At 42.9% G+C, this 23,504-nt stretch overlaps 1 protein-coding gene across 1 annotated transcript in view; it reads left to right on the top strand.

The window, feature by feature from the left end:
- The window catches only part of ADGRD2 (adhesion G protein-coupled receptor D2), a 387,169-nt gene that overhangs the window by 220,344 nt on the left and 143,321 nt on the right, over positions 1-23,504 (top strand). The window contains exon 18 of the mRNA XM_078640338.1: positions 628-748. Within this exon, the coding sequence (XP_078496464.1) occupies positions 628-748 (121 nt within the window). The remainder of the gene's footprint in view (positions 1-627; positions 749-23,504) is intronic.

Below are 23,504 nucleotides of genomic sequence, written 5' to 3'. Positions count from 1 at the left end.
GACACGTGCACATCTTCTGTTCTCAGTTCTGCTAACGCTGCTGCACGTGTGGGAGCAAGCAAGAAGGAGGCATGTTAACATGCCGTGAGCCGTACACATGCACATCTTCTGTCCTCCAAGTTCTACGGCCGGCGCCATACATGTGCACGACTGTTGTCCTTTCTACGCGTGCACATATCCTTTCCCCCCTTCGGAAATGAAGTCGACAACAAAAGATCTCCCTAAGGCGAGCAGCGCATCCGCTTAATCGCTAGGCGAGACCTAAAAACTAAGCACTGTGCATTTCTACACATGGACAGCCATCTTGGAAAGTTTTTGGAATGTTTCAGCATAACATTTATCATTCTAAACCTGCCGATGATCATTTTGAAGCTTTAAAATCATAAACTATGCTAAATTAAACACGTCAATGGCAATAGCTTTGGAGCTGGATATTAAAAGTGACACCAAATGCCTTTGCCACTATATATTTTAAGTGTCTCCAGCTTCCCAGTTTGCAGGGCTGGTGAAAGTTGCTCACAAAGTTTTCTACCATGAATTAGAGCATGGCAGTGGTGATGTGTATGACAGAGAAACGCCTTCTCAAAGGAAGTGCATCATTATTAAGATTTCTTTTTTCCATCCTAGGGCAACTGCTAAGCCGATCCTCGTGCTGCTGCCGGTATTGGGGCTGACCTGGTTATGTGGCGTCCTCGTTCACCTCAGCATTGTTTGGGCGTACGTTTTCATTGTGCTGAACTCCTTCCAGGTCAGTCATTCTTGCTGTGTTGATAAACCAAAGGCACTTATAAGCATCTTCTGGATGCTTTACAGAGAAATAATTCTTGAAGTTTTATCCACACCTGGCCCGATTCACAAAGGGCCTGATTACGAGTTTGGCGGGTGGGTTAGTCCATCACAAACGTGACGAATATCCAGTCTGCCGTATTACAAGTTCCATTATATCCAATAGAACATAATGAAACTCATAATACGGTGGACGGGATATCTGTCACATTTGTGGTGGAGTAACCAGTCCGACAAATTTGCAGTCAGGTCGAAAGTGTGCTTGAGGGGGCAAATTCCCACGACTGACTGAAATTTACTTACACAAAAATTCTGCTTGGATAGTAAAATTTCCAAAATGAGAAAAGCCCCTACTGGTGGTGGGTCTTCTTGTAAATTTTGTGCACCCACAATTTAAAAAGATTGTGGGTAGTCACCAACAATTCACAGGCAATTTCCTACCCTGAAAATACTTATCAATTAACTTGGTTCAGGGGTTGGAATAAATGCATTTTTAATGCAGGTTAAAGGAAAGGTGTTTCTGCACGAGGAAAATGTCCCTCTATAGAGAATAGAATCAAATACAAGTTTTCAAACGCCAATGCAATTTTCTGTCAAATTTCCATTTTGGATATTCAAATACATTCTCTTGCAAATCTTCAATAACGTATATTCCTGTTGTAATGTTAGCTTGTATTTACAGTATACAAATATCTTAAAATGAACTACATTTATTTCACTTACAATCTCTGCAATACCAGATCCATTTGCTTCTAAAGCATGACGGTAGAAAAATTAGTAACATCTGTTGTTAGGGGGTGGTGATGATCAAAATGTAATGCTTGGTGACTGCATAATATACATGTATTACACACATGAACGTGAGATGTATGCATTTAGATTACTCTGTTGTAATATACAAGTGTAAAGTATGAATGATTGAGCTGGAAACTACACTTTATGCCTGGGGAAAGGCTCTGGTATCCAGTCTTCATTCCCTACAAGGGGTGGTGAAAGTCCTAAGAGGTGAGCAGCCTGTTTACTAGCTATAGTCAGGCAAATGCAACAGGCAGAAATAGAGAGTAAACACTATACAGGCCCATGTTTCCACCTGCAATACATATTTGCCCAGAAGAGGGATATCAAGACTGACGTGTCACTCGACGCCATCGAATATTGTTACTTGATCTGGAGAGAAACTAATAATAACAAAATAAAAATACAGGTTCTGTTTTGTGTTGTTTATCAGCTACAACGAAAGCATGTTTTTCTTAAACACATACTGAAGATGTAAATTGAAAGTATGCATTTGCTTAGACATACTCCTGTCAGGGATGAGAATTACTTTTCAATCCCCCCAAAATAATTGTATTTAGGCCCATGTTACATTCACATAATTTCCATTGCGTAAATTATGTGAAATTATTAGAAAAAGACAATTACCTGAAATTTCGAGTTATTACATCAAAATCAGCTTTGGCAATTTGTACAATATTTTACTACAAAATACATCCTCGCATCCATTTTTGGCACATCTATTACATGGCATGGCATAATGGCATAATCTCAGTCATTTCGTGTAAAAATCGTTACGTGTAATGCTGAAAATTACGTGAGATTACGTCGACATAAATTAAACCAAGCCTGCTTCTAATGTTATTCCCAACTTCCAAACGAGCATTAACAAAGCCAGTATGTTTGGCATTGGCTGTTAGACTGTTTTCCCTGCCAATGGTTTTGTATTCATCATTTTTACATTTTTATTGCCAGAACATTAAGAAAGTGGCCACCCATGCATGCACAGGCTACCATCTTTGAAAGTTTTGGTAATTAAGTTTTACAGAAACATTTAAAGATGGCAACCTATGAGTATGCTTGCTTTCAAAAACACTGGTGGCCATGTTTGAGTGGGTTGGAAACCTACTGAAAGATGTGTGCCCATGAATGCACATGTGCCCATGAATGCACATGAATGCACATGTGCACGCATATACATGCATGGGCAGCCATTTTGGAATGAGTTGGGAGCCCATTCTCTAAAGGACCCTACTTCCAGTGTGTCAGAGAGGCAGTGCTCTGCAAACGGCAGTGTTGGCTCAGTGGCACAGTCTGAGGAGCTGCTGGGGTCTCGCAAAGTAAAGAGAAAATAACGGGCCTAAGCAAAGCCATTAGCACTTATTATTTTAGGGATAATCGTGGTTGTCCATTGATTGAGAAGTTTGTGTTTTTATTTGTGGTCAAGTTCACTGGTTGAGAAACTGAATGAGAAAACAGATCAATATTTGATTGGTGAGTCTGAAGTTTCTTCAGTAAAAAAAAACAAAGAGGTGAGAACGTCAACTGAGTACATTATAAAGAAAAATGTGTAGATAAATGGTAGTGGTCATATTCTTCAACTCACTTACGTAAGTATCTAAGCGTGCAGAAATAGCAATAAACCTTGTAGAACAAGCGACATTACACGTAATGTCACAATATACGTTTGATGTGAACATGACTGGCAACAAAGTTCAAAACATAGAGAAAAATACTGGTTTTATTTGCAAAAATTCAAATATTTAAATTAAACACCTTGTCAATTAAGGAGAATGAAGAACAATAAATTATCAACATCAGGTAATGTAAAACGATTATACTCAAATGAGCGCAAGGTAATCAAGACAAGACAAGAAATTTGCAACTAAATACATTTTAAAAAGCTCAGCACAGTTTACTAGTTGTAAACAATTTCTAAGCATTCAGTTCCACAATGCTTGATCTAGTGCCTAAACGATTCCAAATGTAGCAGGTCCGGCCAAGTTCTTGGTTCTTCACTCCTGTGTCCTGGGAGCATTAAGCTCCTGTCATGACAGAAGAAAGAGGACTTCAATCTGTCATGGTAGTAGAAAGAGGACTTCAAAGTAAAGTCCACTAATGTGCTGCACTGAACTAGTGGCTATTTTGAGAGAAAGAGTTTGTGCCATCATTGTTAAATGATTCTTATGGTTTCAATCTTGCTCTTCTTACAGGGGTCTAAGAAGGCTTCTGGAATATCACTGGTGGACGTCCTTCTTTGTAAAACATTTTTAAGTTGACAGTGCATGTGGTGTTGATAGACAGCTTAGTACTTTGATTAATGGGCATGGGTGTGTTGTCCTTCTTTCATGCTGCTGACACCAGGATCCCATGGGTAGAGGGACTGCCTGACAGCAGCTGGGAGTGGAGTGAGTTGACAAACTATTGAGTGTCCCTCCTTAGTCCTTCCTGATGTAGCCATGGACCTGAATTAATTAAGTATGTAGTGTACTGAGAAATGCCTAATTGTTTTGGTCATTCTGCACCACTCTATGTGCACTCAAGACGTAAATAGGCCGAAACGTGCCGAAACGAATTTTGTTGCACGCACTGCATCGCATTTGGTGATGCTGTGCACACAACGAAATTTGTTTTATTTAGTTATATGTTTACTTACCTGTAAAGCTCCGTAATCCATACATTACTACCCCCCACCCTGCCCCTCCCCACGTCACCGCCCTGCAGGAACTCCTCCTGCCGACCGCGGCTGGTCTGCATTGTTCACTGCATGGCCATCTCTGAGACTCGGTGCCTGCTACTAGCTGAGCTACACAGATCATATTGAGGCTCCATTTCCTCAGCGCATCAAGCTCTCAATGGAGCGGGACATGCTCTAAAGCTATGACACACATTCATGGTAAGCTGGAGCCTTCAAGCTAAGCTGGACTGAGCGTCAGGGATATCTCTCTCAGCATCCGTCACGCGCCCTGAGGTCCCGTCTGCTCACTTAAATTTAGTTACGCTTCAGAAAAGGTAAAAAGTTGAGTGAAAAGGGGACGGGGAAGTGGAACGCAATGTAGAGTAAATTCTGTGGGGCAGATCTATAAGGAAGTGCCGTAGAGTGGCACCGCAAGCCCTTTGGCTGCGCAACACTGCAGCACTTCTGAAGCAAAGGGATGCAACATATTTACAAGAATATGTCGCATCTCTGTGCTTCCCCCTGCGCTGGTGCATAAACTGCAGCCATGCGCTGGCACAGGCTTCCTTGCACCAAGGAAGCCTGTGTCGTGGGGAGATTGTTTTTGTGCAGGAAGGAGCATCTTCCTGCACAAAAACAATCACTACAGGCATTTTCCTCTTTCAATGCGTACTGTAGAATGCAGCACACATTGAAAGAGGAAAACCGAGGAGAAATGAAAACATTTCTTCTCGTTGCACCTCGCTACGCCACCTCTAGGGTGGCGTAGCATTCAGACACATCTTCAGATATACGATTTCTCGTAAATCTGGAAATGTGTCTTGTTCCATGGGTGTTGCGTGGGAACACGCACAGCAACACCCATGGAACGCCCCTTCAACGCAAAGTGCTGTGTGTGAAGGGGCCGTATTTACAAGGAGAGGAAAAGTCACGCAGGGTGGCTTTTCCTGTCCTTGTAAATATGGAGGAGCCCCCTGCGCCACCAGTACATCACAAACAGTGACGTACTGGTAACACAGGGGGCTTGTAAATCTGCCCCTTATTTTCTTCAATCACAATTAAAGACATGGCACTGGGAGGAAGGAGCACCTTTGTGAAATATGAAGCGCAGCATATCAGCAGTTTCCTTGGCATCCGACAGGGGGCACTGTTGGTTAGCTGTTTCTTCGACTTTTTCACTACGTAGGCTTTGCCAGTTTTAAAACAAACTGCCAGCGAATTAGGCAATAACAGAGGCCTCCTCCTCCAACACAGTCCCTGAAATTCAACTTCCAAGTAACACCGTGACACCTTCAATTGGCCCTGTTCTTGTAGCCATCGCACTTCCACTGTGGGCCTCTTTTACCATTGCTTAACGTGCTGCTGATAGAATCCTGCCATGCAAAGTGCTGCTGTGCACAAAAGGCAGCACTCGCTGAAAGTAACGCAAGGGACATGAGGCCACTTGGTGAAAAGTTGCACTACTTTTCCCTTACAAGATGAGATAAACTGAGGGGCCGTCTGGCTTGGAAGTCAGAGAGCATGGAGTCTTTGAGGGCGCATTTTTCTAAAATATGAAAGAAATATATTTAATGCATCACTTCCTTACAAGTGCCAACGCTTCTAAGGTACCACCCTATTTTCTACCAGCACTTACACACGTTTCTTCTGGCAGGCTCCAGAAGGCACTGCTCCATCGGCAAGTGGTGTGAAAGTGGCCAGCCACTCTCTGCGAGATGCACAATTGCTGTTTCCAGACCTCTTAGTGTATAAGTTACCAATATGAAGCGCCTTGGAGGGAAAGCGCCACAAAGCCTGAAGCTTCTGCAAGAGGAGTCCTAGGGAGGCTTTTCTTCTTTACAGAACAGGCACCCGATGGATGGCTTGGCGCACTCTCAGGGCAAGCTGTGATGAGCTACCTGCTGTGATGAGCTACCTGCAGGAGCAGTCAAGAGGGAAGGTACCAAATGCTGAAGAACATGGCTGCTGGTTTGGAATGACCATTCCAGTGGTCCTGATGCGAGTCACACTGTTTCACACAAGCGCTTCTAGGGGCACATGCATCAAGGGATTTTGCATTCGCAAACGGTGCGAATCGCAAAATTCGGCCGTTTGCGAATGCAAATCCCTTTTTTGGGATGCATTAAGCTTTTTTCTTTTTTCGCAATTTAAGAAATCGCAATTTATTTGCGATTTCTTAAATTGCGATTGCATTTAAGAAATCGCAATTTTTGGGATTTCTTAAATGCAATGCATGATTTTTTTTAAATTGCGAAATCGCAAATAGGTACTGGTATATTACCATGAAGTAACCTTCATCGTAATTTGCGAAAACGTTCAAAAATGCACAAAAGTGCATTTTTGAAAGTTTCATTTTCATTTTACACACACACATGCCCTTGGGGCATGTACTTAAAGGAAATTGCATTCTCATTTTGCGATTCCTTATTTGCGAATCGCAAAATGAGAATGCCTTCACATTCATTCCTATGGGCCTCTAGGCCCATAGGAATCAATGGAAATGGATTACTTAATTGCGATTCGCAAATTGTGAATCACAATTAAGGAAAATTAAGAAATCGCAAAAAAAAATGCGATTTCTTGATGCATAGCTGTTTGCGAATCCTTAATTTTCGCAATCAAGAATTCGCAAACGGGAACATTGATGCATGTGGCCGTTAGATCACTACACCTTGCCCCCTCGTGGACCTCACCCAACAAGCTCTTTGTAAATCCATATTTGTAGAGCACAAACAACTCACCCTTACGGGTCTCAAGGCGCTGGGGGCCGTCATGGAAATTAAGTGAGCTATTGCCCAGAGTCACATGGTGCTGAGCTGGCCGACAGAGCCGGGGATTGAACTGTGAACCCTGTGCTCCAAAGTCATCTGCTCTGGCCGCTGCTCCACACATCTCCACAGTAGCATCAAAGAGGTCAACAGGACTCAGGATGTTATTTAGATAATGCATGTAAGAAGCATAATCAGGTCTAAAGGGAGAATAATATTCACGTAGCCCTTGTAATGACTGTAGTGAAGCTTTATCATGAGGAGGGTCCGCGTTTTCAATTGACACAAAAGGCTTTGGCCGAGGAAAATTGTCATCTTTAGATACAAAGTGACCGAAGTACTCGGTTTCATGTTTCAGGAATTCACACTTTTCTATTTTTAGCACTTTCCTTCTAGCTTCAAAAATCTATACTAATATAATAAAGAGAGAGCCCAAACCTTTGAGGCGGGTAATCTCAGGAACCACAGCACCAATCACAACACCCAATACAGCGTTGGAAAGGGCAGTTGCAGCAGAAGGACATAGGCTATGCAGACGCCCACCATATACATTTAAAAGGTAAAAGAACAGTGCCAGCAAAGTAGTCCCTTGTGGGCGTGTCTGCTTTGTGCTGTGGGCGTGTGCTGGGGGCGTGACAAACGCTGGGGGCGTGTGTTACGTTCCCCCCTTCATGCCATGTCTCATATCGTGTGCTGTGGGCATGTGCTGGGGAAGTGGGTGTGTGCGGGGCGCAGGATTACGGGGAAAAAAAGCGAGCATTGTGCCCAATATGTCATTGCTTTTTCTTCCCAGGTTCTGTACATTCCAGCTCCGGGTGTCCACCCTGCTCCCTTTAAATACCCATGCACCCCATAATCATAACCCACCCTTACTCCTTAAAATACCCCAACACCCTTAAGCACTAACCCATCTTAATCCTATAAATATACCCTGTACCCCAAAACCCAAACCTATCCCTAAACCCTAAAAATACCCCTGTACCCCAAAACCCAAACCTAGCTCTGAACACTATAAATACCCCTGTACCTCAAAACCCAAACCTACCCCTGAAAAATACCCCTGTACCCCAAAACCCAAACCTAGCCCTGAACCCTTAAAATACCCCTGTACCCCAAAACCCAAACCTAGCCCTGAACCCTTAAAATACCCCTGTACCCCAAAACCCAAACCTACCCCATAACCCTAAAAATACCCCTGTACCCCAAAACCCAAACCTAGCCCTGAACCATGAAAGTAACCCTGTACCCCAAAACCCAAACCTATCCCTGAACCCTAAAAATACCCCTGTACCCCAAAGCTCAAACCAAGCCCTGAACCCTTAAAATACCCCTGTACCCCAAAACCCAAACCTACCCCTGAACCCTAAACATACTCCTATATCCCAAAACCCAAACCTAGCCCTGAACCCTAAAAATACCCCTGTACCCCAAAACCCATACCTATCCCTAAACCCTAAAACTACCCCTGTACCCCATAACCCAAAACTATATCTGAACCCTTAAAATACCCAAACGCCCCAAAACATATACCTCAGTACCCCAAAACATATACCCCTATACCCATACTCACCTTATCCAAACATTTTTTTTTAAAAACATGCTTTTACCATTCATGCATTTACAACGAATTTTGTTGTAAATGTATGTGTGGTAAAAGCATATAAAATGTAATGCCATGCGTTATGATGGCATTGCGGAGTCATGGTACTGGCATTGCGGAGTCATGGTACTTTTGTAATGAAAGTATGCGGAGTGATGGTATGTGGAAAGAAAGTTGCGTAATAATGGGTGTTTACCCTCCCCCGGTAAGTACATTGGTGGCACGGCGGCCCACATCTCCAGCAACATACTCATATTTTTTCACCACCGATTTGAAAAATGCACAGGTCTCTCTCATTGATGGCCAGCACCGACATACACTTTTAGACACACCTCCCGCCACAAGTTCTAGAATTGCGAACTTTAGAGCTGGGGAGCTACGTTCGAATCTCGGCATCAGCTCAACATCCTGTGATTCCAGGCAAATCGCTTTGTCTCCCCGTGCCTACCACAAATGAATGTGTTCTTCTGTAATGTAGATTGTGCTCATGCCATGTTGTCGAGTTCGTGCTATATAATATTGCAAGGAAAAATAAAGTAGAGAAACTCGAGTTCACACACTACTGAAAGCGCACTCTTAAGTGCATCAGCAGTGCACTGTGAATCGGAGCGTTTCACAGGCCTGTCACAGATAAGAAATGCTATCAAAACGAAATCCTACAAAACAATATACTACTGGCCGGCAGCAATTCATACCCGGACAACGTCGGGACAGGCTGCTAGTATTAAATATTTGTGCTAAAATTTCATCATGCTCTTTGGTTGTGGAAGCAAAAATGAAAACATTATATTCTCCTTTAACATCTTCTTCATAATCCTCTGAAGCACTGACAGTGCCTTTGCCACCCCAAAACATGTGAACATACTGGTATGTTCCAGTGGGAACACATAAGCTGTGAAATGTCTATAATCACGATGTAACTCAACCTGGTGGTACGCTGATGCTAGATTCAACTTTTTGAACTATTGTGCAGCAGTCAATATGGATCGAATCCCATCAATTTTTTGGGAGAGAATGAGAATCCACCCATAGTTCCCTATTCACACTGCTCGTGCATTGGCAAAAACCGAAGAGAACATTCTTTGATTTTATTTACCCCTCAATACACAAATATTCCAGCTTATCTTTCGGCACATCTCTTAGTGCGTGTTTCACTGGAGTGGCACCCTCCTTTATTTTAATTCTGTAATTTTTCAGAATAATGCCTAACATGCACTGTAAAACCGATTCAAAAGCCAACCAAGTTTACTGTTGTGATGTATTATCAATATGTGATCTTTACTAACAGGCCTATGAACCATCAGAAACAAACAAACCTTGATGAAACCACCCCAGTATATCTAATCCTTTCACTGCCGCATATATTTGTCCTTGAATCTTTCTATCCCTGAATTCCAACACATCTTCGAAAAACCCCATTAACGTAATCTACAACCTTAGTAGGAAACAGGAGCCTCATCAGGAGACAGTAATAGTCTTTCTCCCCACACCGCATAAAACAATTCTCTGATGATCACGGAGATCCTGGCTCCTTAGTCTACCAACAAATTCAACATCTTGTCCCTAAATTTAAGCGCAACATATGGATTAAAAGATTCAGAAAAGTTGCCACATTTCATCTCATCATGAATGACCAGAATCATTTCTTGAAGATCACGCTGAATCTCATTCAAACTAGTGTTAGTTCTAGCATTATCATCCGCTATATTAATTCTCTCTGGCACAACTTTCCTACTCTGACACACTTTGGCAAAATGTCCAACTTTACCCCACAGTCTGCAAGAAACTTTCATTGGTGGACAAGACTATCTGCCCTTGTGATGTGATGTGATGGAAAAACAAATCAAAAATAAGTATACTTCTGCTTAAATCATTTTGCTGGAATCTAACACCTCTTTAGATGATTTGACATTTCTGTTTTGTACAGCTCCTAACACTTCATTTTGCTTTTGATCGAATTCTTTTGCAGAAATATGCAGTGTTTCTTTGATCTTAGCTGTTCAAATGGTTTCATCTAAAGATGGGTTGTGCATTGACAATAGCCATTTCTGAAAGACGTTTTAAGAACAGTGACATACAAATTGATCTCGTACCAATTATCACTATATTCTCACAACTGACATTCAGACTTCAATCTTCAGAGAATCGTTGTATAAGAATCTACACTCTCATGTTGACCTTGTTGTCTTTTATTATTAGCAAATTTGTACAGCGCATAGCTGCCCTAGCAACGGGGCGTCTCAGCGCTACCCAAAAATACCCGTTAAGTAGTGACAGCCCGGGAGAGGAAGAGAGAGTTACGCTGGGAAAAGCCAGGTCTTAATGGCTTTCCAAAAAGCTAGGTGATCTTGGAGCCCTTTAATACCAGTAGGAGGGAGTTCCAGAGTTTGGCAGCCAGAACTTTAAAAGAACGACCAGCCGCTCTCTCTTTTAAAACTCTGGGGGTGTATGCCAGCCCTTGGTCGGCCGACCACAGGCAACGGCTTGGGACATAAAATGTTAGCAAGTCTGATAGGACTGCAGGGGATTGTTTAGTCAAGATTTTGTGGGCAACGCATAGTGTCTTAAACTGAAATTCTTTTCTCCACCAGTAGCCAGTGTAATTTAGGTAGAGACCTAATCACAGATCAGGTTTTCGGCAGCGCCAGTAGAGAATGGGCTGCTGCGTTTTGTATTCTCTGCAGGCGCTGGATGCAAGATTTGTTGACACCTAGATAGAGGAAATTGCCATAACCCACTCTGGATAAGATTGTGGCCTGTACAATAGTCTACTGGACATTGGGCTCGAAAAAGCCAAGTAGAGGTTTTAACCCTCTCAGGAACCCAAAGCGACTACTTTGGATTGGGTGTCAAAAGAGAGACCTCTATCAATCCAAAAGTCCACTTATGTCTTAACACTAGCTTAACTTGGCATGACATGAAAACATACTTCCAGGTTTTTTACTAAATGTGATATTCCTTCATGTTTACAATAACGTTACGACCCAATTCAAGGAGACCTTTGAAAATGTCTCTTTCTTCAAAACTAAGAGAGTGTAACAACAACCATTTTCCCATCTCAGGCCTAAAGCTATGCCTCCAAAATATGGTTGAAGCACATCATACCCACTTCTCCAAGCAATCAGCAGGTTACCTGGACTCTCCATAAAGGCAGGCAGTGGATTTACTCATTGCAATTCTTTCATTCAAAAGAATATGTTCAATACGAGCTTAATGAATACAGTACCAATAAAATTACCTGGAATATATTATGAAAATTATAATAGGATGAAATATATTGTGGGCATTTCACTGCGAAATGCTTTCTATTTTCCTTCTCTTTTACTCCGTCTTCTTATAGCTTTAAACTTCACAAACGTAACTTCATCAGGTAGAAAAGAAACAAATAACAGTGTATGGCCGGTTGAAGTCTACTTCAATACATTTGTTTTAATGACTATTGAGATAAACAATGTCTTTTGTTGAGAACGTTCCTCAAACTCTGCCTCCAAGAAACAGCAAATAAGCTGCTTACCACTTATTGTATGCATGGTACATTGCCTGCTAGAAGTAATAATAGTTTCTGATTTCTAATGCTTTAATAAGCAGGGATTTCAGCAAAGTCAAACTCCCTTGTGACTTAAAGTGGAAGTTTTAAAATGCACAATACTCATTGTGCGTTTCACTTGGTTACATAGAATGCAAGGTTACATCCGACATGGCTACGTGTCAAGCTGTGTGCTTGCACATACTTTGATGTACTGTCCATCCATAATACGCACAATCAAAGCGATGTTTGGATTTTATATGGACTGTTTAATGTATTACACTGGGAGATCCCGCAACGACTGCGAATCAAACTTTAGATCGTATAGCAAATACCTCTATTTAAATCAGAGAATGCGGAAGCAACCCTGGTGACGTAACAACTAAGAAAATAGAACAGCCAAGCAATTAAAGCACAATCAGTGTGGACAACCATTTATAGGTAGCTCAAAGACAGCTCATCGCTAACAAGGACCATGTAGCATCTCAAGAAGTCAACCCCTGCTGCCGTCACTGAACTACCACCCCGTCTCCAACACGGAAAACATATTGTAATTTTTAAGGTGCAACATGTTTTATTCGGTCCACGAAAGAAATGAAAAGACTGGTTATTCTGTTCGCCAGCCCTTGAGATCATCAGGCCAATCCTTCCCTCACACAAAAAAGGCATATTCCCCATTAACTTAGATAGTGCATAGAATAAATTACAATGGTAGCGGTGGAGAACGTGTTGCACATTTCCAACAAGTAATTTATAATTGTCAAAATGGTTAATATGTTGTATAAAAGGATGCTTGGACCATTAAGACACCAGTATATACAACACGGGGGACCACATTCTATCAAAATCAGGAACACATAGGCCGTCTGCTGCTCTCTGGGCGAATATATTCACTACCATTACCTCAGTTACAAAGAGCAACCACTACTACAAACTGAGCCTTTTATTACTCGGCTGTGGATATCTCTAAAACCACTTTCTATGCATGTATGCACACATAGGATATATCTTTTTTTTCAACATACTTCATTACACCAACAGTCATTAACTCACCCCCCCAACACCAAATGTCCAATTCTACCCGATTGCCTTGAAAAAGTACCATGAAGGGCCAAAACATATGTTGGCTGCCCTCCAATAAAGAAAAGAATGGCTGGTTATCACCAATCAAAACAGTCATGCTAATAGGGTAAATATAATGAGTGTGTTAATAGAGCAGTTTAATTTAGAACAAGAAAATAATTTCACTTTTTCTGTGACTAAGCGATAATTATTCCATGAGAAAAGGTGTTTGATCCAATAAGGCCAAGCTTTGGGGAGGGATCTATACAATATAAACAAAATTAACCCTATGCGGCCATCAAACAACAACCACTTTCTTAACACCACATTCACTTGAATACAGGGTGTTAGAGAATAAATGTTGTATTTTATTTCTTTACTCTTTTTTATCAAGAGTTTTTCATTTTAACTTGATTTCTTCATCTGCGATACATTTAACATTGCCAAAACGTATATCACAATAAATCCAATTGACAAGAAATATACCAACTCAAACCTTTCAACTTAGACATATATACAGGAAACAAACAAAAATATTATTTAACAACTAAAAATGGAAAGATCCAACATCTCGTGAAATTCGTGAGGATGAACAATGTCCAAAGATTTTTTGACTTCTCCCTCAAGGACCGCAGATATAATTATATTCACTGCATTCGATCGCGTCTTTTACAGTGTTATTGCACTGCGCATGCACAATTCTTTGGATTCTTGCGTTGAGAAAACCCTCTGCCAACTGGCCACCGGGCGCACCACGTGTCAGCGGTCTTTCTGTTGCTTGTTACAAGGATACAAGGTGTAATAAAGAAAAAATAACACAATAAAGAAACTTTATGACTAAGGATTTTACCTTCCTCACATCATTGCAGGATTAAGGGGTAGAAACCTCCACCATCTACCTATAATTACCTCTTTTCATTGGCTTATGGGTGTAGCCATTTGTGAGGCATGTACCAACATTATATTGGGTAATTTCAAGGATAGCGTGAACGCCAGCGTTAACAACACCCTGGTCTTCCTACATTAGCAAATATAACCATTGAAGAGGAGCTTGTCTGCCCCCACACACCCCGAAGAGTGACCAGGATCTCCTGTGACCCACATACAGTATACAGTGGCGTAACGCAAAATGAGTGGATCCCCTTGCAAAATGCGATACGGGGCCCAGGAGTTTCACATATCTCACAGATATTAATTGGCCTTAAGGTGAATGGGGTCCCTGAAGGGTTGGGGCCCCCAGTGCTACAGGGGTTGCAGGAGTCTTTGGTACTCCCCTGACTGCATGATGGCACTCAGGGAGACCCCCCAAGCACGGTCTACAGACACCTACCACAAAAGTGGGAAGTGTTTCCCTTCACAGTGTGGTGAATAAAACTGCATTCACTGGACAACACAGAATAAATCACCTTTTGTTTGAGAAGTGTGAACGGAGACGGAGCAGGCAGTGAGAAATGTATCTGTTTGTTGCATTTTCATGCACCGTTATGCTAATGACGAGTGCTCTCAACTACAGAGTCGTCCAAGGCCACCCGGAGGCTTAATGAAGACCTGTGTTCCACTCAGAGCAGTGCTGAGCTTTTCCAGGGACTGCTTCAGGAGCACATTGAACAGAAAATAAAGCACTTACGCACAAGCATTCATCCTTCCTGAAGGGTGTTTATGGAATGTGTAATGTGTCATTCTAATTCTAATAAATAGCCTCATTTTTCTCTGGAAATACAACCTCTTTGTTTTCCTCGATTTTCATATCTTTTGCTCTTTGTGTGGCTTTCAGCCAATCAGGAGCTGTCCGTGATCCTGTTCTGTGCCATGTGCAGAGGGGAACCATGCTCCAATTTGAGGTCTTACCCACAGAGAGCTTTTAGTTGTCTGTTGTTGAAGTCCTAGTGAGGAAGATACCGCTACTTACATTAGTAAAAGTCCCAACCCATTCTTTACCATTGGTTGACAAGTGTTATCCTTATTTGATGGGTTTCCTTTCCCTCAGTGTGTTTGTAAGGCACCATCTTTACCAAGTTGATTGGAAGACTTGTACCCTTCCATTGCTCACATTCAGGGAACTACTTTTTGTCTTGCAGCAGCATATGCTTTCTTGCTCTTTCCCTCATGTGTTGATTCCTGTTTGAGATCCCTGCCGAGCATGTGCTCCGTGCTGCTCCCCTTTGCCCTCAACTCACCTTGTTTGTTGCTTTCCCCGGTTGTACTTGTCTTTTTTCGTGTTTTTACAATGTTTTTCTGTTGCCCAGTTCTCCTCGTCATGTTTTGTGTTTTTACAATGTTCTTCTGTTGCCCGGCTCTCCTTGTCATGTTTTGTGTTTTTTCAATGTTCCTCTGTTGCCCGGCTCTCCTTGTCTTGTTTTGTGTTTTTTCAATGTTCCTCTATTGCCCAGCTCTCCTTGCCTTGTTTTGTGTTTTTTCAATGTTCTTCTGTTGCCCGGCTCTCCTTGTCTTGTTTTGTGTTTTTCAATGTTCTTCTGTTGCCCGGCTCTCCTTGTCTTGTGTTGCGTTTTTTCAATGTTCCTCTGTTGCCCCGCTCTCCTTGTCTTGTTTTGTGTTTTTTTCAATGTTCCTCTGTTGGCCGGCTCTCCTTGTCTTGTTTTGTGTTTTTTCAATGTACCTCTGTTGCCCAGCTCTCCTTGTCTTGTTTTGTGTTTTTTCAATGTTCCTCTGTTACCAAGCTCTCCTTGTCTTGTTTTGTGTTTTTTCAATATTCTTCTGTAGGCCGGCTCTCCTTGTCTTGTTTTGTGTTTTTTCAATGTTCCTCTGTTGCCCGGCTCTCCTTGTCTTGTTTTGTGTTTTTTCAATGTTCCTCTGTTGCCCAGCTCTCCTTGTCTTGTTTTGTGTTTGTTCAATGTTCCTCTGTTGCCCGGCTCTCCTTGTCTTGTTTTGTGTTTTTTCAATGTTCCTCTGTTTCCCAGCTCTCCTTGTCTTGTTTTGTGTTTTTTCAATGCTCCTCTGTTGCCCAGCTCCTCTGTTGCTCTCCCCTGGCTGCTCCTACTGTGCAACAGCATTTACTCCTTCCCCCCACTTTGCTTTCAGTTCTCACCGACCGGTGCTCCTCCCCAGCTTCTGCGTTATGCCTCGTATTTGTTTGTTGTTAAAAACTTCCATTTTTGAAGGGGAAATCCTGTCTCTGGGTAACTTTCATAAAACTGCAATCGCTTTTTACCAGTCACATGTATTAGAGTCATCCTGTCTTTCACTTAAATGTCAGCGGTGGCCGAAGTTCACCACCATTGGCATTATAAGTTTGACCGCTTGCCCCATCCTTAGATCCTCAACAGCTACCTTTTTGCTGTAAAGTGGTTTGGGGCAAAGGTAAGGTGATAACTACTGGAAATACACAGGCAGTTTGAGCCCTGTTTACTTTATGTTTCTGCTGGTGCCTTTATGGCCTCTGAGGCAAGGGGTGGCAAGAACAATTTCAAGGGTATGAATAGGCAAGCAAGAGGGAACAGGTGCCACCCCCAGGACTCCTAATCAACATCCTTGTGCACACACAGTGCACCTCTTCATAGGGATGTGAAAGGTATACCTCCCTGGAGTTGGTTTGCTTTATGTAGCACCCCTTTGGGATTGGGTACCAATCAGGGCAGGACTGGGAACCAAAACCAGCCCAGGCAAAGTGCTCGGCTGGCCCCCCAGTTTGTTGAGGGTGCAGCCGAGCTGTTTGCCAGGGCCGGTTGTGGCCGATTTCGTTTCAGCGGCTGACGGCCCTGTAACAAAATTGGCCCCCAACCCTGGCGGCCCGCCGGTTAAATGCCCGGTGCCCGCTATGGCCAATCCGGCCCTGGTACCAATGGTGCCATGAATCCTTTGCTCCTGCCCCTCACTAGAGCTCTGGCTGTGTTCTTAATGCAGACGGTGATTCCCAGGCACAAACGCATGTGGGGTGACTGAGGTTGTGCTGCCGGGCTGGTAACAAAGCCCAGCACTTTACAAGGCTGATGGAGTGCTGGAGTCTGGGTAGCTCTGACATATTGTAATAGGAGCACCCAGGATCCAAGGACTAAACGTTCACAGGCTGTGCAAAAAAACGATGGATTTGGGCCCAGATCTTTTGACTGGGGGAGTGTGTGACATTGATCCACATTCAGTCCATCACTTGTTGTTTTTCCATTCATGAGTGGGCAGTGTGCTTTTATCAGAAGTTACAGTGAGACACTTTTATTCAACATCACCCTTTAATATGGAATTAGTACCTTATAATACTTGGGATTCTGTAATTCCTATATGAACCGCAGTCTCTAATTTCTTCATAATAGGCGACGTGTGACACATCTAGTCCACGATTATAAAGAAAAGACGTCAGAATTCAACTATTACAAGTTATGGCAATCGAGTTCTGACCTCACAGTGCCTGCTGCCAGGGCCAGCAGCCGAAGTGAAAGGAATGTCATGTTACGGAGCATAATTGAAGCAGCTGTTTAAAGCAATGAAAACAGAATGTTGCTTTTTTTTGCTTCTGCTTTATTTTATTGGCTTACAATGACAAGCAGAGAGAATAGTTTATTTTTTTTGCACCACTTAGATAGAGAAAAGCTAGAATCTGTCTGCATGTTGTACACATTCCGAGCTACTGCAGCTTTTTATATTTTTATACAGGCTTGAATTGAACTGCTTCCAATATCTATTTGCAACACATATTTAACAAGTATTTGATGTGTTTAGTTTTGCACTAGAGGTTTTATTTGTATTCTTCATGTGTTCAGACATGCTCACTCTTTCATAGGAAAGAGCTACGCATCAAGATTTTAGGTGGTTTATGGGAAAGGCGATGCTGTGACCATGTATTATATGGGGTAAAGTGCTCCCTGGTGTACATGATAAGAATATTGCATGTCGCCTCTGAATACCATAACCTTATAAAGGAGCCTGGCCTTCAGTCTTGTTTCTCTATATGGTTATAGAACATCTCAGCGACTTGCAATATCTGTAGAATGTATGGCAGAGGGTAATTAATCCCAAACACACAAATAATGTATTTGGCCCATAATCTGCTAATGTGCCACAAGAAACCTCTCACATGGAATTATTTTCGTTTCTTTACATTGTAGTCTTAAGACTTTATATCATAAATTGCATTAGAAATGCTGAGAGAGAGTGGCCACCAGGCACTTAATGCAATCCTATTCGATTTTTTTTAATGGACATAAGAAGCCATATCATGAAACGTACCAACTTCAAGGATGCAATTGCAATAACAGAAAACTTTAACAGAGAGGAACTCGAATTTGAAGTTGGGCCTGATTAATATCTACTGCACACATGCTGTATGCCTCGACAATAACGTTGCTGGACACAATAGGCTTGTTAATCTGCAGTACTAAGGTTTGAGGTGAAGTAATGAAAACTCATCCTTCAGAATGTATTAAGAAGATAATGCACTACCTCCTTAACAAGGCTCCACCACCCCATCCCCATCACATAACTAACAATGGCTTAAAAAAAGAGAGAGAGGTCTCCTTCCGCCTGCAGTTACTTGAAACAAATTGTGTCAATGTCACTGATTTATAACTGATCGCTGCTGACCTATCCCAAACTTCCAAAGTAGGAGGTTCTACAAAAAAGTTCATATTTTTCGGAAACTAAAACCTGCAAGACATAGAATTTTGGGCTTAGGTTTAAAACCGTTCTAACAATAAATTGCATTTAGTTTTAGGAATTATGAACATGTTTAAAATATGTATGATTGCCTGCTGGATGTCATAAGTGCTTACGAATATTGACAAAAGAGCGAGATTGTTAGGTAAAGACTTTTTTAAATTATGTATATTGTTTACCAGTTAATGAGCACATGCTAAATACACATGCTGCACAGGTCTCTTTGAAATCTATTTGTGGCTGATTAAAGTTAGTCAGGAACGACACTGCCTTTTATCACCCTTAGAGGATTGCGGAACCTCTCTGTCACCTTCTGCACTGCGCATCATCCGACCCATCATCCCACCCTCATCCACGCCTTGAGGTTTAGTATTGGGTTCAGTAACCACATCCTTCTCTGGTTCTCCTCCTACCCATACAAACGGGACCAGTACATTCCATTTCTCACAAGACCGCTATCGCCTGCAGAGACCCCCAGGGTTCCAACTTGTCCTTCATTCCCCTCGTTGAACCCCTTGCGATTTTACTCACTGGTAAAATAAACCAACACGCGACACACATCTCTACTTTATAGTCTCTTTCACTTCAGACATCAATCCTTCAACAAACATCAGTGCCTCATGCACGGCCTACACCACATCCAGAACTTTATGCTCATGAACAACTTTACCAGGTCAGAATTGCTGCTGTTAAGTCCGATATCTCTCTTGATCCAGAGCCGATTGTTTCGCTCTTGAACTCCGTCCCATTTTGCGCCCAAGTTGTTGTTTTACAGACTTTATTTCCTACCTTTTGTTCCTGATTCCGGTTTTTCTATGTTTATTTTTCCTGTTGCATTTCTCTATTTGCTGTGAAGCGCTCTGATACCCTCGGGTCCAGCTAGCGCTATACAAAACTTCAATAAACAAATAAAAAAATAAAAAAACAGCTAGTCCAAACCTGTCTCAACAACATTTGCATGGATGGATTTGAACCCCAACCTAGGCTCATGGCGGCCCTGGGCAGGGAGCGTAGGTAGAGGGCCCTGGAAGAGGGGGTCTGGGCGGGTCGGAGCGTGGAGGCCAGTGAAGGGGGAGATTCAGGGTGTTTGGAAGTGGAACAGAGCCGGAGGCCACCAAATCCCTGCCAGGGGCCGCCACGCAAATATGTAACCATCCTCAGAAGATTATTATATTGAGGATATATATTGGCGTGGTGGCCCCTGGGGTTTGGTGGCCCTGTGCAGGTGAACAGCTTGCACATGCCTTAGGCCGCCCCTGAGCATGGGCAGTAAGGTGTGCTGTGGGGAAATACTGATTGAGTCTGTCTGGCGTAAGGTAGGCTCTGTGCAGTACCGTGAATTTGATACTTTTGGATCTCTCATTCCTGGAGCCTTTCTGAGGGGATTACAACACTTTAGTCTATTCAGTGTCATGTAGCCCTTTACCAATCTCTCCCTCCAAGACCTCTTTCAAGGTGGCGAGCAAGATGCCGGTGTACTTCTGGATTGCTTTATACATCCATGTGACCAGGTGACGGCCTGTTCCAATGAGCAGTAATGAATGGAGCACTGCATGTGGTTGCGGTTCCTCATCTTTCGTGTCCTATAGAGCGAGATATGTCTTTGTCACTTGCCTGTATGTGAGGAACTGACCTGGAGGCATGATTTTCTCCTTCATGAGTTCCTCGATGGTAAGTAAGTTGCCATCAATGAAAAGGTCTACCACGGTAATTAGGGAGGGTTCATGCCATCTGTCTACTTCCCTAGCTGTAATGTATCCTGAATGGTGGGATAGACCCTGAAGAGGGAGAGTGTGAGTATAGGATGTTACCTGTCGTGTGAGCTGAAAAATAAGAATCATGTATAGCAGGCCACTGTTACATGTTGGGATCATGGTTGTTTGAGTAGGAAATTCCTACTCAGACAGTAGGAAATTATTAATTGTATTTGGTGCGAAAGGACCCGCTCCAGCAAATGTTTCGTCAAGGGACCTGCTAGCAACCAGCAGGACAACCATTGCAGCTGCACTGCTAAATAGTGCGATTCAAAGGAGGGAGTTCTGAGGCCACCCTTACTTACTGGGAGCTGAAGTTTGGATAGGGCGATTCGTTGCCTTCTATTTCCCCAGATGAGTTCCCCTAGTATAGTGTCTAATTCCAGGAAAACAATTCCTGTGAGGGACTACCTGGACATTCAGTAATAAAGTAGCCTCGAGAGTGCAATTTTGCCAGTGGTAGCTAATAGGAGGATTTTCCAGAATTTAATATGGCATCCTATGGCTGTCTGTGCATCGGACGTTCAAATCGAACAAATCTTCGTTGGAATGGTGTAGTCGGATGCCAAGTGCTGTATCTCGACTTCTCGACTTCTAGTGATTGGATTTTTTTTGTTTGTTTTGGTCTTGCTTTAATCAGAGAAATATTCTCTTATTTTCTCAACCTGTGTGGTATTTTCTGATGTTTTCATTGAGTTACTGTACTTTAAGTGTGACACAAGTACTTTACATGTTGGCTCTTAAATTAAGCCTGACTGCTGTGTGCCAAGCTACTAGAGGGTGAGCACAGGTTAATTTAGGGTGTGTATCTGATTTACCCTGACTAATGTGGTGGTCTCTACTTGGACAGGGTGCATATCTCTGACAGCTAGACACCCCATTTCTAACACTAAGGTATTGAACTGATTACTCCCCTCCACTGGATTGTTTCCCCGCCTAGTCTCACCTCTTGTGGTACAGTATGCCTCTACAGTGGAAAAGAGCAGGACTTGTTCCAATTAATTCTGAGGCCTGCCACATTTCAAAATGCTTGTAAAATGTAGTGTATTTGTGAGAGGTCCCCATAGATAATATGTTTTTGATGTATAAAAGCATGGTGTCTGCTTCTAGTGTTCTGCGTACTCCCACCTCTTCTTGCATCCACACTCCTCTAGACACTGCTTTAAAGATATCTCTTCTATATATGTTGTAGTGGCTGTGGAGTGATTTTCCTTTAAATACTGGGTAGAGCATGCGGGGCCGAACGCTGTATCTTCTAGAATTTTGTGAGGCATATGCCAGATGGGGACCAGTGGGATATGGGTGTCCCAGTAGATAGATGTCATTTGTGCATTGTGGCCTGATATTACTCTTCTCAGGTATTCTGTGTGTTTTATCTGCATTACTATGGAGGTTGAGTAAAGGATTCTATCTGTGAGTCCATAGAGTTCATGTGAAGCTGAGTAGTGAGTGTAAACTCTGGTGGTAGGGTTCTGTGCCCGCATGAGTCAGTGAGAGACCAATGTAAGAGCCACGCTCAGTAGGTGGTGGCATAAAAGGAACCACTCCAGAGTTTTTGCAGTTTTTGAAGTTCCCCCACTACAACATGGGTTTCATGGAGGAATATGATATGTGTGTTCTGCCACTTGCTGTGTGAGTAAATAGAGTATCTCATATATGCTGTATGCATCTCCTGTACATTCCAAGTGAGGAAATGTGTCAGTCATTGGAACCATGAGATTTATGTAAGGCAATGGGCTAAGCATCTCAACTGGTGTTCTCTGGGTGGATGACGATTGCTCAGGTCTCTGCTGTGCTCTCTGTAGCTACGGTACGAGGAGTTTTGAAGCCATGTCATTCTATATAAGTCCGCGAAGCATTCAAGAACTTGAACAATACTGGGGGCCTGCAGCAAACGTAGCCACATGACCAAAAAAGGCAACTACCTGCATTTCATTTGGGGAGTGGGAAACCAATTACTATGATAGTAATAGAGTAATCAAAATCGGGGTGGCTTTCAGATCATGGGTGGGAACATGTGTAGCAGCCTTAGGAGTTAGGATACCGTTCAGTGGCTGGGTAATAAGTGTTAAGACTTTGGTATTCAGGCTGCCTGGAATATGATTGAGGAGGCATGCCATGTATATTATATGGCCTACTTTCCATATGACCAGGAGTTTTCTTATTAGGGATATGTCCTGCAGTATAGCCATTAGCAAAGCATCCTCAAGAGGACTCAGATTAGATGGATCATGTACTGTAGGAAAGTAGGATCTGCTTTCATGGTCACCCCCACTTTTTGCTGGTGTCATTATGTTTTACTGACTAGTCTGACTGGGATCCTGCTAATCAGGACCCCAGTCTCTGTGCTTCTTCTCTAAATTGGACATGGTGAGCACTTAGGTACACCCCAGATTGGCTACTGATGTAACCTTGTAAGTCCCTAGTATATGGTACCAAGGTATCCAGGGCATAGGTGTACCCATGCCAAGGTACCCGGGGCATAAGTACACCAGGGGTCCCCCATGGACTGAAGCATGTGTTATGCCACCCATGGGAGACCTCTCAAATTGTGACTACCGGTCTGCCATTGCAGCCTGTGTAAGATGGTGCTCGCACCACTTACAGCAGATATAAGTTTCCTTATATCTGAGGTTACTGCACCTAAACCTTATAAGTCACCCCTAAGGCAGGCCTTTCAATCATCCTGAAGGCAGGGTGCTTGGTTATATGTGTGAGGGTGCCCCTGCATGAGCAGGACACCCTTATAATCCATGAGTCCATTCTCCCAGGTTGTAAGTGCATCAGCCATCAAGATACATAGGGGTCGATTCCGATCTGGTAAAATTCGTGTCCGTACGATTCGCATCCAGAGCCGTCTCCGTACGACTCATACACACACCGTACGACTCGACGAGTACGATCCGGAACGGGGTATCAGGACACGATTCGTACGGTCCACGTCAGGTAAGGG

Source organism: Lissotriton helveticus, chromosome 5_1 (genome assembly GCF_964261635.1).
Source record: "Lissotriton helveticus chromosome 5_1, aLisHel1.1, whole genome shotgun sequence".
Lineage (NCBI taxonomy): Eukaryota > Metazoa > Chordata > Amphibia > Caudata > Salamandridae > Lissotriton > Lissotriton helveticus.
This window is presented reverse-complemented; position numbering and strand designations above follow the sequence as displayed.